Here is a 17,531-nt window from a genome sequence, read left to right on the forward strand (position 1 = left end):
GGAGGTCAGTTACCTGGTTCGCCAGAACTCTGCCAGTTTGGCTCGACGGCAACCTCAAGACGGATCTCGGCTCTCCTCAGTTGAACACACTCTGCTTCCAGTCCACCCGTCCTCAAACTCCAAGAAACCCACTGGGACGTTCGGCCGACACGCTGGAGTCATCTGCCACCCTGGCCCCGGAGCGGGACCGCCCCTCTCCCTCACCCTGCCCCACCCCTCCCCACTCTCCTCCCCCCATACATGCCATGACCACGCATCTGCCCCTTCCAGCAGTGTGCGGGGCGGTGGAGGATGGAGAGGGAAAGTCGGAGGAGAGGGCCCACAGCAGTCAGGCCTCGGCGGACTCATACTGCAAGGCGATGGGTCTCCTTGGGATGGGACACCGGCTCTTCGTCCCTAAGTTGCTGGCGGTGAGAGAAGGGGACTGGGAAACAGACACCGGATGAAAGAAACTGAGCATGCAGGGACGGTCGGGTCTAGAGATAAATAGGCATGGTTGTTAGTTTGACTTGTGTTGATGAGGGAAAGAGCTACTTCTGAGGTGGACGTTTCTGAATACCACACTGGATAAATGTGCCACCCAATTGTTTCAAGATTTATTTTAAAGAGAGTCTTACATGAATAAATTCATATGGAAATCTCATGCAAGATAAATTAACACTTGTCCTCACTGTCTTTTATTGATGCTGCCAAGAAGTTTTATATTTCATAATAATTGATTTAGTACTCTCATTTACCATCAGAAATTAAACAGCCCAAAAATAATCTACTCTGTTTCACATTTAAAATATACATACGGCCTTGTTTATCAGCCATGCACATAAAGTATATCTCTGGCTGGGTTTTTGTGACAATTCATCCTCACACCAGAAGATGGTGATATTGATTGTTAATTTCTCTGATTTATGTTCAAGTTCAGCCGCTGAGCTCCATTGTTTGGGGCTTTTGTGTTTTCAAACAACTAACTTTCCTGTCAATGCTCTCTGATCTAATCTCTGTATCTTTCAGGAGTGATGCGATTAAATAATTATAGGTGGACTGTTATTTTTTTGTTTTGCATTTTAGGCATTAAGCTTTTGCTCTCTATAATTTATATACAATGTCAAAATTAGAATACTAAATACTAATACTAAAATGACCGTCCTTTGTCTATCTGTCTCCACCATCACTTCCTCTCTCCTCCCAACTCCTCATGTCTTGCTCCAGACGTCTAAAGAGGACCTCTTGCAGGCGGACTTTGAAGGGGCTCTCAAGTTCTTCAGAGTCCAGCTTCCAAAACGCTACAGAGCTGCGGAAAACGCCCGCAGGCTTATGGAGCAGGCCTGCAACATCAAGGTAAGACAACAACATGAATTTGTTCCCCATATGTGAATAACAAGTTTAATTGTGAAAAGAGTTGTTAACGTGTGTTCAAACACACACACGCACGCATGCACACATTATTCCAGGAGTGACTATGATATTATTGTACGAGTCCAACCAACACAATGAGGAATTCCTGTCTTGGCATCTCCCACTGAAACACAAACACCTTTAACCAGAAGGGCGAGAGGTCCTGGAGCATGTCTAGTACAGTTATGCTGAAAGATGGCTATTAAATGAGTGTACTGTCTACCACAGGGACATCCCTGATTGGGCCATGAAACACTAGATCTCAGGTGTAATGTATCTTTTATGATTTCTCTTGTATCTCTTTTTTGTATTTAGATTCTTGTGTTTAATTGCCCTGTATTTTACAATGAGGGATTATCTATCCGTTAAGAAGGATACTGGGGGGAGGAACTGTGACATTTTCTTTCTTGAATTTCTGGAACTTTCTTCTGTCTTTACATTAAGCAATTGTTTTGTCTCTTGAGGCATGGAGATGCTGTTCTGTGTTTCAAACAGCATAAAATGCAAAAAACATCCCTTTCTGTGCAACAGGAACACAGCGAATGTTTAAAACTTACTGTATGTCTTATAGTACTGCTTATAAACAATAATTTACCTTAACAACATATAAAATGACAATGTAAAAACAATGTGCAAGGGTATAAACCGCTTGTCTTTAGAGAGCTTTACAGCATGGTTCAGCTCATTATTCGGCTGACCGGTATACTGTATATATCTACTGTGTTGGCTCGCTCTTATAGCGTTGTTTTTGGCTATTGTCAGCAAACCAGCTCCTAAAAAGACAACACTGTACACTACCTGCTAAGTAGTTTTGCAGTTTAATGTAAAGTTTATGTGCGTCTGCTGTTATCTTTTGCAATATGCCATGTTATTTATTTTTTTGTACCGTTTCTTTGCTCTGTCTTTATCGGTCAGTAAGTCTATTTTCTATAATGTTGTTTATTGGTATGGACTGAAAACAGTAGATAAAATATGGCTTCCATAGTTTTCTTCAAAAGTTACCAGGTTGTGTGGTGAAAGAAAATTCCCCTTACACACAAACTCGCATCCCGTTATCATTTTCCTTTTGACCTTAATGAGGCTGCTGGCATTTCGGGAATTTGCTGAGGTGTGTGTGTGTGTGTGTGTGTGTGTGTGTGTGTGTGTGTGTGTGTGTGTGTGTGTGTGTGTGTGTGTGTGTGTGTGTGTGTGTGTGTGCGTGTGCGTGTGCGTGTGCGTGTGCGTGTGCGTGTGCGTGTGCGTGCGTGTGTACGGGTGTTGTTACAGAGGATGGAAAGAGTTGTCTGAGAAAGATGGAAGAGATAATCATCCTCCTACCACCACCCTCCTGTCTTTCTCTCTCCATGTCTCTCTGTATCTACATACAACTAATATTTTACATTTTAGGCATTTTTTTCATCTTGATTATCTAGAACAACTTTCAGTGAGTAAGCAAGTTGAGATGTGTTGTGCTCAAGGGCATATTGGCCAGACACCTTTAAGATCCCCCCATGTTTAGTGTATTTCTGTGTTTTTGTACATACAGGATATCCTGCACTGTGACTCACAGTGTATCTCTCGTGGTTTGGTGACATTTTGGCACTCTTGCACAATCCTGCTGCAAAGCATCAAGTCAGGCCTTGTGTTGTAAATGAGCGCACACACTCAAACATGTAAAATACATGCTCACTAACTGAAATACACACACTTTCCAGGCATAAACACAAATTTGTAAACCTTAATTCTCACCATTCTTCCTAAACATATTACCCTTTTCTGTATCTATATTTAACACATTGATCCAAAATGTCCCATAGATGTTTAACTAGATTTTAATCTGATCACTGTAAAGCCCATGTGCATACAGTATTTCATTGGCCCCTCCTTCCCTGTGCACATTGGTTATGTTTCTTCACTCTTTGATTCAGTTTTCTTCCTTGTATTTGTCATCTGGCTGTATGGGTAAACACATTCACAGGATTATAGACACACAAACACACACCAGAAACTGTCATCAAAGCACAAATACCAAATGAAAAGACTAATAGACTCTGTGAAGTGAACTCAAACAGGTAGTCTGTCTCGTGGATGACGTCGCCTCAGGACAGAGAGGAACACATTGTCTGTGCTCATGTCTTGATCATCCACAGCTGATCTTTCCTTCCCCTGCTGTTCCTCAGTTTCCTCGTGGGTCTCGGCCTGTTCACCCTTCTCTCTGCACTACCTTAAACATTATTCTTTTTAGAGAGAATCCTAATAGCAAGGTTACAGATCAAAACTGTGTGTTGGAGTCTAAGATCTTTAAAAACTTATCCTTAAATACATGTTGTATTTAAGCCAGTTACTTTTTTTATCCCTGTGGATAAAAGTATATGGAGCAAGTCAGCCAGAGTGAAATAATACAAAAAGACTGTAGAGTGATGAGAAGGAAAAATAGCAGAAGAAAGAGTCTTTCTTTCCTTCCACTTCTCACTTTTCCACTGACCATCTAACCAACCCGGATCACAGCATGTCACATCAGCTTGTGACTCGCCATAGTAGCTACAGTACTCTCCCTGGAAGAGTCATGGAAGACCTGCCATGTTCAAACACTATCAGAGGAAAAGGGGGAAACCAGCCTGTCCAAGTCCCCTTGCCCTCTGTTCACCCCCTTTTACATATTTTTCTCTGTCAACGTCTAAATCGGATCAGCTGAATTCTGTAAGCTGCTTAAAACATCGAAAGAATTCACTGGCACCTAGGCTTGATTAACACAACGGGCAGTAGGATGGCTCAGCCTTTCTGGGGATTATGGGAAGAATTTGAATTTCTCAGCCTTCTTAAACAACCGCCCAGCCGCAGCTGGATGATGACTTTTCAGGACTTGAAGAAAAAAGGAGAGAGAGAGATGTCGTGCATTCATTCGCCGCTCAGGGTTTGACTGATTAATCTGTTGTTTTTTTACCAAATCCTTCCAACAGAGAAGCTAAACTTTAACGGACTGAGGAGAAAGAAGATAAAAGGATGTGAGCATACAGACAGAATAATGTACAGAGAAGTAAAGATGGAGTCCAGGAGAGAGACCTACATGGATGGATGAAGACTCTCACAGTTTGATCATCTCATCTAAGCTGTCTTTTATGAAGCTACGACAGAGGGACAGGTTTACAAAGTAAAAGTAAATGCTGCTAAATTAACACTTTAAATATATGACTAAATGAGTACAACTAGTGTATAGTGATTTTACAGTTCATTAAATGTGAATCTTAAGTTTGGTGCACACAAATAGCTGATTGATTTTATTATATCCACTCCCTTATCTTTTGAGCAAATTAAATCATTTATATTTAGAATATATTTCAGAAATGTTGTTTTATTATTATGTCTTTTTATATTACCGGTATTTCTGTATTTTAGTTAAATAAATCGGTGTGGCTCGTTATATATATATATATATATATATATATATATATATATATATATATATATATAATGTTAATTTTATGCGGCCATTGAGATTCTCTAGAACGGTGTTACTTTGTCCTACAACTACGACTTTCCTTATTTAATGCACCTGATCTATGTGCGTCTGCTCTTTAGTGGGTTAGAATATTCCACACAATCCTCATAGATTATATATATATGAAGTAAATAAAGTTATTGGATCTCCTCCCTTTTTATAAATGCAGAATTATTATAAATCCCCAAAACTATTGAGCTAAAAACAAGACTCTTTAATCTGTCACAGTAGCATTCATCAGCAAACGAAGACAGGACTGGGATAGAGGACACAGGGTGCATCAACAGCCCATGGCTGTTGATGCATCTCCTCCAACAGGGGAATCTGTTGCCAACCACAGGGAGGTCGTCGGGTAGTTTTTAGCCGTGAAGTCTTATGGGAGCATGCTACAGTATTCAGGGAGTCAAGGACAGCCTTGAAGCGGCTTTCACTTCACTTCCTGGGTTTTACTGTTGGAACGATGTGTCACTGTGGCTGATCTGACAACTTCCTTCCCTTTTCTCTTTAACTCAAACACACACACACACACACACACACACTGAGTGTAGAAAGCAAACCTTTATCTTTATTTTTATCAGCAGCAGGAAACAGAAAAAAAGAAAACCTCCCGAGTGCAACGTTAAGAGGGGGAGGGAAATGTTATAATGAGAGACGTTAAGAGAGAGAGTTAGAGAGAGAGGGGGGGAGGACTCACTCACTGGAAAGGAAGAAAAAGCAAACTCATCCTCTTTTGTTGCACACTTCTAGCGTTACAGAGAGGGAGAGGGAGAAAACAAACAGGTGTGTTGTACTACGCTCTCGCCCCCCCCCCCCCCCGCCCTCCTTCTTTCAGTGGGTGGGGCTTGGCTCCTGAAGGACTCTTGAAAGCAGCCAGTCGCCTCCTCCACTCAGAGAAACTCAAACCTGTCAGCTACACGCCTCTGCTTCCTTCTCTGCCACTTGTTCTCCATTCTCTTCTTCTTCTTCATCATCCTCTGCCTCCCTTGTTATTGTTGGGAGCAAGAGGAGTCAAGATGATGCAGGAGGTGTCCATAATGGTGGCATACGACGCTCATGTAGTCGACCGACCGGGGGAAGAGGACACACTGACTCGCTTGGTCGCACACTCCAGACCTCTAAGAGCTCCCAGACCGGTGGTAGGTCTGTTCTTTGGTCCTTTTGTTTCTTTCTTTTATCGTCTTTGTCATTCTTTCTTTCTTTCTCTCTCGTTACATCCCTCTCTGTGTATTGAGTGTATTCCTATTGAACTAAGATGGGAGACATTTCCAACTTTTCTCTCTGACCTTTTATCTTTTGCATATTTAGATAAGAGAAATGAAAAGAGGAATGCACCTGCATCATTCTTTTCAATTGCTGGTTGTCAGTTGTTTTTGTAATCTTATTTTCTCAATGTATTATTCTTCTCTTTTTTTATTTTGTCATTTCTTTGCAATTGTTCAGAAAAGTTAGAATTCACAGAAACTAAGTACATGTTTCTTTCCTTGAGGTCGATGATGTAGACGTGTGTGTGTGTGTGTGTCTGTCTGTGTGTGTGTGTGTGTGTGTGTGTGTGTTCCGACTGAAAGTGTGTTGGATGTTTGAGGTCACTTGTTTGTGGCTGTTAGTTTGTTTCAAGTACTGATGCAAATTTGCAATCAATTGAGTCCTTTATTTATATTTGTGTGTCTTTCTTTTACCTATCACATGGGTCATTTAATTCCATGGCTTAGTTTTCCATTAGATGTCCAGTTGGTTTTGTTCTTATTTAATTAAATATTCCAACTCTTGGACTGCCACTTTATGTAATAGCAGATCACCATGTTACACACACACACACACACACACACACACACACACACACACACACACACACAGAGAGTCTTGTTCAAGTAGTTTAATACCCAATATAACTTTACACTTTGTGATCTCGGCTTGGTGGTTTGGGACCAATTCCATTTTCTGCTGCAGGGATTCAGGTCAGGAATCTATAAGTGGACCTGGTACCATTTCCTGCGGCACCAGGCGTCTTTAATCGCATTACCTGAATCAGAGTGGCCCCTTCGTCCTCAAACTACTGGCCTTCAATATTTACACTAAAAGCTTTGTACGTACGTACAGAAGGTAAAATAAGTATTGAACATGTCACCATTTTTCTCAGTAAATATATTATGGTGCTATTGACGTGACATTTTCACCAGATGTCGGTAACAACCGAAGTAATGCATACATACAAAGGAAACCAAACAAATAAGTTCAGAAATTCAGTTGTGTAATAAGATGGAATGACACAGAGAAAAAGTATTGAACACACTTACTGAAATGTATTTAATACTTTGTACAAAAGTTTTTGTTGGTAACGACAGCTTCAAGACGCCTCCTGTATGAAGAAACTAGTGGCATGCATTCCCCAGGTGTGATTTTGGCCAAGGTGTCACACAAGAAACTCATAATGGATAAAAGCAAAGAGCTCTCTCAAGACCGTTGCAACCTTATTGTTGCAAAACATACTGATGGCATTGGTTATAGAAGGATTTCTAAACTTCTGAATGCTCCAGTGAGCGCGGTTGGGGCCATAATCCGTAAGTGGAAATAACATAATTTCACCATAAACCTGCCACGGCCAGGAGCTCCTCGTAAGATTTCTGACAGAGGAGTGAAAATAATTATCAGAAGAGTTGTCCTAGAGATGGGCACAACTTGTGGAGAGCTTCAGAAAGACCTGGAAGAAAACGTATGTTGAAGCTGGTTTAAAGTGTGCTGCACAACATTTAGACAAGCCTGGAGAATGCGGGGAGAATATAGTCTGATCAGATGAGACAGACATGTAACTCTTTGGATGCCATAATACACACCATGTTTGGAGGTCATCACCCCAAAAACACCAGACCTGTGGGATGGTGTGGGGATGTTTTTCAGCATACGGCTCTGGCAAACTTCATATAATTGAAGGAAGGATGAGTGGAAAAATGAAACATTCTTGATAAAGAATCTGCTGCCATCTACCAGGATGATGAAGATGAAACGAGGGTGGACTTTTCAGCAAGACAATGATCCCAAACACACAGCCAAGGAAACTCTCAATTGGTTTCAGAGAAAGAAAATAAAGCTGCTGGAATGGCACCAGCCACTCAGCTGACTTGAATCCAAAAGAAAATCTATGGAAATAACAAAAGATTAGAGTTCATAGAAAGAGGCCCACGGAGGCTTCAAGATTTGAAGACTGTTTTGTGGAAAAATGGGCCAATATCACACCTGAGCAAAGCATGCGTCTAGCTTCTCCATACAGGAGGCATCTTGAAGCTCTTGAAACATATTTGTTTTGTTTTGTTTGCATTACTTGGGTTGTTACCGACACCTGGTGAAAATTGCATGTCAATAACAACTTTAGAAATATTTTTACTGAGCAAAATGGTGACGTGTTCAATACTTATTTTACCCGTTGTATGTGGATGCATCGGCGGGTTTAAAACCTGTAATTGCAAGCATGCATGTGTTTATCAGCAATCATTTGTAGCTTTCTGTCTGAAGTGGCCTTGAGCATGCTCAGCACTGCACATGCTCACTAGTTGCAACTAGAGCATGAAGTTTGAGATGTTTTCCTAATGGCGAAAGTCACTTGGAATGTCTGAACATATTAGGAGGAGTTTGATACTTTCCTGTAATACGGCTGATAGCTTGTAATGTTGGTGACCTTAGAATTGTAACATAAAAGTCGCTTTGGATAAATATATCAGCCACATGATGAAAACTAAATATCAATTTAAAGGGCAGCAGATGGTTTTCAACTGAACGACAACTAGACCAAAAAGCACCAAACTGGGGCGGCAGCAGATTTTGAGAAAAGGAAGCACTAAGGCAGTTTTTATGGAACGGTTGGGGTGTGATTAAAGCTGGTGGGTCCTTATGTTTCAATGAAAGCCTCACCTCTATCAGGTAAGCACAGCCTTGTTCTGCATTGCATTTCATTACACAGGCAAGCTTTAGTGTTTGTGTGTTTTAGGGGTGTTGGAGAGTTGCATAATCATTAGCTGGACTATCGATGATTCCTGTTATAATGTGTAACTCAAAGAGAACAACACGTTGATTAAGTGGAAAATTGAACAAGAGAGAGAGAAAACAATCATACTTACTGGCTGACTGTATTTGGGTTTGTAAACTGCAGTGTCAAACCATCATATCACATATAGGAAGCTTGGAAAATATGACACAACCATTGTCTTTGAAGAATGCTTTAAGGCCATGAATGAGTGTGTGAGAGGAGGTGAGAGCACAAGCAAGAGGTGGGTTCTAGGAACGCGTGGGTGTGATCCAGTCACAAAATCAAAACGGCAAATCTGGAGGTGTTTAAAATCAAATGAAACACGCACATCACATGTCTCTTCCACTCGGTCTCTTGTGCCTTCATTGTACGTTTTGGGTATTAATGTGGGACTGTTTCATGCACATAGTTCAACACATACGAGTGGGCTGAGAGGGAGGCTGGTCCTGGAATAATGTTTTGTCATGTTGTGTATCACAAGTAAACGTGTCAGAGAAGCTAACAAAATAAACCACATCTACTTATTTAAATCTTCTTAGGCCTGCTTTGGTTGTATTTCACTGTGTGAAACATGAGTTGTGCAAATTTCTGTTGGACTGACGTGTCCAGTCACACAAGTCTTCAGGGGTTTCAGAGGCCTTTTTACGCCCAGACAAGAACATGATGGGTTTAAAATGGTAAAAGTGTGGTTCTTAAATTCCTATTGACATATCGTTGTTGCCATGATGCAAATGTTGTTGCCTACTGAATATCAACTTTCACAAACCACCAAGAAGTAGTAAAAAAAAAAACTTGCATTTCTAGCTAGGTCACTTCTAAATCTATACCTGAAGATGAAACATGACAACGAGTAAAGTTGAATTCGTTAATAGGTCCTTGACATCCAAAACATCTCAAAGCACCATGAGTGTTTCAGTGGATGTGTTGGTGCCTTCAGGGGAACAATCAATTGTTTTGTTACAATAAAATAATTTTCATGAACCGGTCTGCAGAGACCAAGCTGCTCTTTCTTTGCACACCGATAACAGACTTGAGTCTGAGATCTGGTGTCTGGTTTCTGCTGGGGAATCGTGTGTCAGATAGATTTCAGTGGGACATTCATTTACCTCAGTGGTTCCTGGGAGGTAGGGGTCAAGGGTCAACCCACAGGTCACTCAGGAGGACAAGTAATGACTGCCCTGGTTGGTGTAAATAAGCAGCTTGTTCAGATTCCCTCATCTGGTTTTTATTCATGGAGGAAATCTGTTATACAAATCTTTGCTTATTCAATTCAATTCAGTTTATTTAGTATAGCCCAATATCACGAATTTGCCTTGGGGAAAAATCAATTGTTCACAGTGGCAAACTTCAAAGTTGCAGAAGACAATATTACTTAAAATTATCATCTGACATTCAAAAACCCAAGTTTATGAAAGCTCTTGTAAACACTGACTCTAAACTCTTGTAACATCTTTCTACCATATAAGAAGTGATTTATTTTATGTTTATAGTTTGTTTGTTTCCACCAAGTAACAACAAATATTTAAACAAGTTTGTAGTTATTATCCCGTTTTCTGAACACAATTTCATAACATGACACACGCAAGACAGACAAAGAGTAAATAACATACAACCGCACCCCTAGTAATACATTAGATACTTGACTCAACAGAAACACACAGCAGTCTCAGGGGGGGGGCGGGGGGGTCATGTGACTGAGACTGACTTGGATCCCCAGCCCTACTGGTGGGTGCTATGGCAACACTGCTTCTAGACAGAGGTGATAACATTACCGCCCACCTGAAGCACACAAACAGGTGACGTTCAATATCAATAATCTGTTGTCTCATATGTATATGTCACTGTTGTTTGGTAAAACCAAACCCTGCTTAGTTCAAATGTACTTTCAGAGATAGTTACACCAAACTGAACATTATTTACTTTCCTAACAGAATTTCCTGTGTTTTGACAGATGCATTATGTGGTGTGTTCATGTGAATTGTACTTCCAAGATGGAAATGTGTCCGTTCCTCATCCCAGTTTGTGTTGTGGGAAATGAACTCCTGTCGCTTGTGTAGCTGTGACCTGAAAGTTTCTGTTGTTCGAGAAGGATTTGTAATTTGAAACGGGCAGATTTGCAGTCAAATGTACTGTAAATGTGCTATTGGGTCTCTTTTTTCTGAAACGTATCTAGTGTGAAAAGAGCACAACAACATACTGGTCATAAACATATTTAGAGCAGATACAAAATAGGAACTGAGCAGCAGCAACCACAATAAAACAATGTTTCAGCAGTTAGTTTTGAGTTTGTGCTTCAAGGATATCTGTCTGTGTTTTAACTTCTGACCCTCTCAGTTTATTTTAATGGTGGCGAATAATCACAACTGAAAAGTGTTTTCCACCTTGAGTAAAGTCACCCTGCATTAGCACATATTTGTGACAAGACCTATTGAGTATGTACTGTAGTATAAATATATGAGTGATAATAATTAATGACATCTTTTCTGTTGTTTTATTAGGTTCCAACGAAAAAGCTGAAGAAGTTTGAGAAAGAATATCAAACACTGAGAGAGAGCCAGCTGCAACAAGAAGACCCCATCGACCGATTCCAGGTCGGTCGGACGGACACACACACACACACACACACACACACACACCCACACACACACACACACACACACACGTTAAGCCTACCAGGGGGAGAAGTTAAATGCACCTATCCCCTTTTTTGTGCCACATTACAGAAGCACATACAGTGTGTTCATGTGCAAGCAACCTTGGTACCTGTACATTTTCATTTAATTACTTCTCAGTGTTCAGCTCTAGAGATGGTAAGAAAACGCTTTCCTCTTTGATATATTTTACAGTTTGTGATGTAGTAAGTATTTGCTAAAATTAGCCATGTTTCTAATATTAGACATCTTCTGTGAAACAAAATAGCGTTGATATGTGTGACACTGTTCTGGCTGGAAAAAAGCCTTCTCACACATCACAGACCTTTTTCATTATCAAACATCTCTAACATTTATTTTTGGGCGAAGCTGCCGGGGTGTTTTTGCCTGCTGAAAGTGACTTTATCTTCAGAGGGTAAAAACAGGAGGGGTGAGGCAGATATTTAGACATTCAGTCAAACTCAAACTGTCAGACGGCATCTTTTCCTCTGTTTGCTTTATTCTATCAGGATTTTTTTCCACTTTAAATCCTTCATTTTTTTGTTTTTCCAAAATGAGCTCAGGGAACAGATTCATTCTTTTTATCCAAATTTTTCGAGCATTAAAAACGACCTGAACTTATTCATAAAATTAAAGGAACAGTTTCGATATACTTTCTATATACTGTAGCTACTGCTCATGCAATGTGGAGCATTCATCTTTTGTAAGTAGTGGACAGATTCTTAGTTATAAATGTTGTACTGTTCCTTTACCAAGAGGCGTTGAAGTAAACAACAAGTTTACAGTTAGGCTCATTTCTTCCGTTCTATTGCTTCTTGGACAGGCACAACCTGTATTTCCAATAAGTTAACAACTAAAACTTTTGTTTCTGAGCAAGAAAATGACAAAATATCCTGCTACTTTAGCCAGGAGGCACACTATTACTTTATGATTCTCAGCATATTGAACTGCTGATGCTGATAGATGAAATATACTTTTATGAGAACATGGCTGGAGACCCAACTCATTTGACTTTAAATAAAGTCTTTATTATTATGATAGTGTTGAATGACAGCTACATCACCTTTCTTAGCAAAAACGCCTGACCCTCACCTGAACAATGTCCTGGATTAGTGGAAACATTTTAAATGTTGGTCCCTGTCTCGTTGTTTCCACCTATGTTTAAGCCATATGTCAGAAGTGTACTGGTCTGGCCTGGCAAGGCAAACTAAAATCAATTTGGCTTTCGTTGAATAGGGTTTAAAAGGCTTGGGGGTCAAGCTGAAACCAAGACCAAGTTCCTTTTGTTAATTCTCAAAATATTTTGCAGCAATCATCTTGTTTCCTGAGTCAAAATGATACAGATAAAGAAACCTGCCTTCTCTTGGTAAAAGAGAGTAGTTCACTAGACAGTAAAGCCCTGAATTGCTTGATAGAAAACCCTTGAGGAAAGGAAGGACGGACTTTTATTGTTGATAAGATGTCGGTTTAGAGCCATTTCCTCTGCAGCCACTGGAAAGACTTTCTTCCAGAGCGAGAAGACAAAGCAGGAATGTCACTGCTTCTAAATGAGCTAATTCAATCCAACAAATTTTTATTGAAGGAATTTTAGATTTTAGTTACTTTATGCTCAACATTTTTGTATGGTCTAAAGTCCAGGTTCAGGTATGTACTTATATGTATTGTATTGTTCGGGAGGAGGTGGGGGGGTTGTGCTTGTCTCGTTTGCTTCAAATGTTTAAAATCAATGTTGTCTGTGTTCAATATTTATCTTAGTACAAAATAAAAGCATTGTAAAAAGGAAAGTAAGGAGAGGGAGAGCGAGGCTAGGAAGCAAAAATCCGGTCAGGATCATGTGTTTTTTGCAGCAGCGAAAAACCTCCCACACTAATTAAGACATTGTAGCTCTTTCCTCTGTTTGCCCAAATTAAACCCATCACTTGCTTACAGGAAGTGATTAATTTAATCTGAAGAGTAGCATCCAAGCTGTCTCCAAATCATGTGTGTGTCTGTGTCTGTAACAGTGTGTGTGTGTGTGTGTGTGTGTGTGTGTGTGTGTGTGTGTGTGTGTGTGTGTGTGTGTGGTGTGTGTGTGTGTGTGTGTGTGTGTGTGTGTGTGTGTGTGGTGTGTGTGTGGTGTGTGTGTGTGTGTGTGTGTGTGTGTGTGTGTGTGTGTGTGTGTGTGTGTGTGTGTGTGTGTGTGTGTGTGTGTGTGTGTGGTTAATTCGGGGTAGAAGAGGTCATCGTTAGTGGGACAGGATATCAGGGTCAGGTGACTGCTCGTAACCGTATCAACGGTTTTGTCCCATGGAGGCATGGCCGTCATGTGAGACCAGTAGTCATGAGACTCCACTAATGGTCTACAATGCAGACTTTAAGGTGTGTGTGTTATTAGATTCACAGGGCTGGAACAATACATTGAGACTAATAGAACAGGGACCACTGCCTTTTCCTGTTGAATAAAAGCATCTCTTTTCAGATAGATAGCTGTTTATTAAATTTCAGAATGACAATACTCCGACTTTTATATTTGTTCTTACAAACCTAATTCAATAAACTACCGTAAAACACATTGTCAAGTGTATAATCAGGTTCTTTGTCTTACTTCTGTTATCAGAGTTATCACTTTGTAGATGCTAAATGTTTCATTTACAGCATTCATTAAAAAAAAATCACTTTCTGTTGTAAGATGTACCTAAAAAGTCAGAAAGTGATTCCGACATGCATCAAAACGAGGTTTGTGCTCTAGAGTGCATCGAATATGTGATTTGTTTACAGCTTTGCATCAACACTACAGGCACTGATACACTGTCCAACTGTGTGTATGTGTTTGTCCAGAGGGAGAACCGTCGTCTTCAGGAGGCCAGTATGCGACTGGAACAGGAGAATGACGACTTGGCCCATGAACTGGTCACCAGCAAGATTGCCCTTCGGACTGACCTTGACCAGGTAACACAGCACGTCCTCAGGGCGTTTTGAAACCCACAATGTAGTCCGCTTACTGTGTCAAGTTAAAGCTGAATACATTTAGTCCAAATGTGTTAACGTGTATTTTGTGTTCCTTACTGACAACATGGTTGTTTTCTACATAGAGCTAAATGAGAAGGATAATTTGCTCCAAATGCATATTAGAGTGCACTGCAACTAGTGACGTTTTTGCAAATTTCAGACGAGCTGATTTAAAAAAAAGCTTCTCACCGACAGCAACATAAACAGCAAATGTAGAAAAACATTTCCTGATATCGAACGCACTTCCTTAACAGCAGTCATGAGTTTTTCACTGAACAACTCATCACACCGCTGGAGGACTGCGGCTGTCACGGGAAGTTCTCAATGTGAATCTCTAGAACTGTGTTAATGATTATGAAAGTGCAATTCTTCCAGTCTGTGGACGTGCACACTGATGGTTATGTGAAAATGGCACTGTGATAAGGTTGCAGATTTGGTATCGATTGGAGGGATTGTGTGTTTGTGCGTGCGCACTCAGGCAGAAGACAAGGCCGACGTGTTGAACAAAGAGCTGCTGAGCACCAAGCAACGTCTGGTGGAGACGGAGGAGGAGAAGAGACGTCAGGAGGAGGAAACGGCTCAGGTAGCGTCTGCATTCTGTTTACCGTCACCTCGTTAAGCTCCTTAACAGACTGCTATCCTATTGGTCAGTTACCTCAATGATCTTTTCAGTCAAAGCTATGTTGTACTTTGTTATTTAAACAAACAGATATTTGAACAACTGTTTATGAAGCAACAAAGCATGTATCTCTATATTTCCAAATGTCAATCATTTTTTGAGAGGGAATATTATACATTTTTTAAGACTCATCTTTCACTCTAACGCAACCTTTCCCTCCCCAACCTGTGAGTGGTGGTTACTATTGATCGCCAAAGTAATTTTTTATTACTATGCTTAAAGAGAGACTGATGCAGTGTGCTATTTAACCACAATTAGATAATTACTTGTATGTCTGGACAGTGGATGTGTGATTGTTATAGATCCTTGCCATGGCTAATTCATCACCCTGACATTTGCATATGCACAAACATTTCAGCTCACCCTCCTGGACATTTTTATGTTTTTGTCATCTTGTTTTGTTCCTCCCAGCTGAAGGAGGTGTTCAGGAGGGAGCTAGAAAAAGCAGAGCTGGAGATCAAGAAAACCACAGCGATCATAACTGAATATAAACAGGTTGGAAAGTTATAATTGCTTAAAAACATCTGCTGTATTTTATATTGAAATAAATAAATACAAATCTCACTCATTTGCTCTTTTAGAGTCGGTGCATTGGACTATAGGCTTTATACTGCAACGATTTGAATGTTTTTGTTTTGTAAATAACGGTCATATTAATGGTACAAACTAATTACTTTTTACTCTTCTTAAAATAAACATCAGTGTCACTCTTACTGTTCATCCCAAGTTAAATATCCTTCACTGCTTCAATAACTATTACCCAGAGAAATGAAGATTGAACTACATACATACTACAATGTTTTTTTTTCTTGAATATGACTGAGTGTGAAAACAGTTTAAATTGAAAATATCATAATGCTCAGTGTAGTTTTCCTAGAGAAACTTGAGTTAAAAAAATGTATCCTTTATCTTATATAACCCAACTTCTTCCCCTTGTTACAGATCTGCTCCCAGCTGAGCACCAGGCTGGAAAAACAGCAGGCGGCAACAAAAGAAGAGCTGGACATTGTCAGGGTGAGATCTCACTGTTAATCCACAGCTCCTGTAGCAGGTAGAAGCTGCAGGCTAGGACACCTGCAAACCACAATGTTGAATCAAAAGAACAAATTAATTAGCAAGGCTGTTCTGTTTTTCAGTTCACTTAAGACAAGCCCAGGTTTGTACATTATGACCCCAATAAAGAAATGATCCAACAGCGCTCATTTAGCCCTTGTCAAGCATCTTAGTGGATGTGAAGTGTATCACCTCAGGCCTGAAGAAAGAAATCAGGACTTTCTTCTTAATGTCATGTTTTACCAGTTAAAACAGGAAGTTACATAACACAGGAAGGGAATAATCAAAAGTATTCAGGAGAGTAATACTGGAGTAAATGTAATACTTCCTCTTAAGTCACAGTGATGATTGGTTCACCACAGGACCCTGTCCATGGTGACATGACACTCCTGTTGCACAATTAGTGCATGGCAGGAGTAATCTATAAGCGTTTGTGTCTAAAGGTCCTGGCAACAAGTTCTAAATCAAAGGAAAATATGGATCACATACTCCTCGTCCCCAGGCACAAAATATCTTTCCACTATTTTGATCACACGGTCTTTATCAGGGCATCGTGCTTTCACAAAGATTAAGCAATAAATATATAAAGTGGAATTGCATCAAGACGAAGAGTGTACACTAGTTTGCATGTAAGAGTAAAACCAACCACAATAATTTTCACCTAATCCCTAAAAACCAAGGGTTTTCCACACCATATGTATTCTCCAGCTTTAGCACAGCATGTATTTCTAGCATGGAGACGTGTCTGCTCTGACGTGTGAGTGTACTTGGACAAGAATATGTGTTTTTACCTGAACCTCACATCTCTACAATATTTTCACCCACCAACCTCTGCTTGTTTTTGTTCCCGTGCAGAGTAAAGTCATGGGCTGTGACCACTGTAAGGACCTGTTCACAACCCTGGGCTCCCTTCAGGCCTTGTCCCCCGGCAGAGACAAGACGTCCGGCGAGCCGTTGGACGAGGAGAAGGACGAACTGAAGGAGCAGCTGAGGCACCTGGAGCTCGAGCTGGCTCAGACCAAACTGCAGCTGGTGGAGGCCAAGTGTCGCATGCAGGTCAGCAGTGATATCCAAAGCAATATTAATAACTGCTGCAGGACCTTATACCAAGGTGTAGGAGTATTAAGGAAATAGATTTAATGAATAAAATTGACATTAGGATCTAAGTTTGTATGACAAAGAAAAAAACTGTAGTGTGTTCATAATAACAAAACAAAGACACACAAACACAAACAAGTCTAAAACCATGCTAGCTAATCTGAGTCCTTATTT

General features: G+C 40.4%; 1 protein-coding gene across 7 annotated transcripts in view; it reads left to right on the top strand.

The window, feature by feature from the left end:
• The window catches only part of rabgap1l (RAB GTPase activating protein 1-like), a 98,271-nt gene that overhangs the window by 76,345 nt on the left and 4,395 nt on the right, over window positions 1–17,531 (top strand). For 5 of the 7 annotated variants that reach the window (XM_034530451.1, XM_034530453.1, XM_034530454.1 and 2 more), the window contains 7 exons: window positions 1,207–1,335; window positions 11,387–11,479; window positions 14,357–14,467; window positions 15,006–15,110; window positions 15,618–15,701; window positions 16,149–16,220; window positions 17,115–17,315. In XM_034530451.1, coding sequence (XP_034386342.1) covers window positions 1,207–1,335; window positions 11,387–11,479; window positions 14,357–14,467; window positions 15,006–15,110; window positions 15,618–15,701; window positions 16,149–16,220; window positions 17,115–17,315 — 795 coding nt within the window. Of the gene's footprint in view, window positions 1–7; window positions 411–1,206; window positions 1,336–5,711; window positions 6,007–11,386; window positions 11,480–14,356; window positions 14,468–15,005; window positions 15,111–15,617; window positions 15,702–16,148; window positions 16,221–17,114; window positions 17,316–17,531 lie in introns of those variants that run through there. The other 2 variants (XM_034530457.1, XM_034530458.1) reach the window with 2 other exon arrangements.

The sequence above is a fragment of the Cyclopterus lumpus genome, chromosome 4 (assembly GCF_009769545.1).
Source record: "Cyclopterus lumpus isolate fCycLum1 chromosome 4, fCycLum1.pri, whole genome shotgun sequence".
NCBI classification, from domain to species: Eukaryota; Metazoa; Chordata; class Actinopteri; order Perciformes; family Cyclopteridae; genus Cyclopterus; species Cyclopterus lumpus.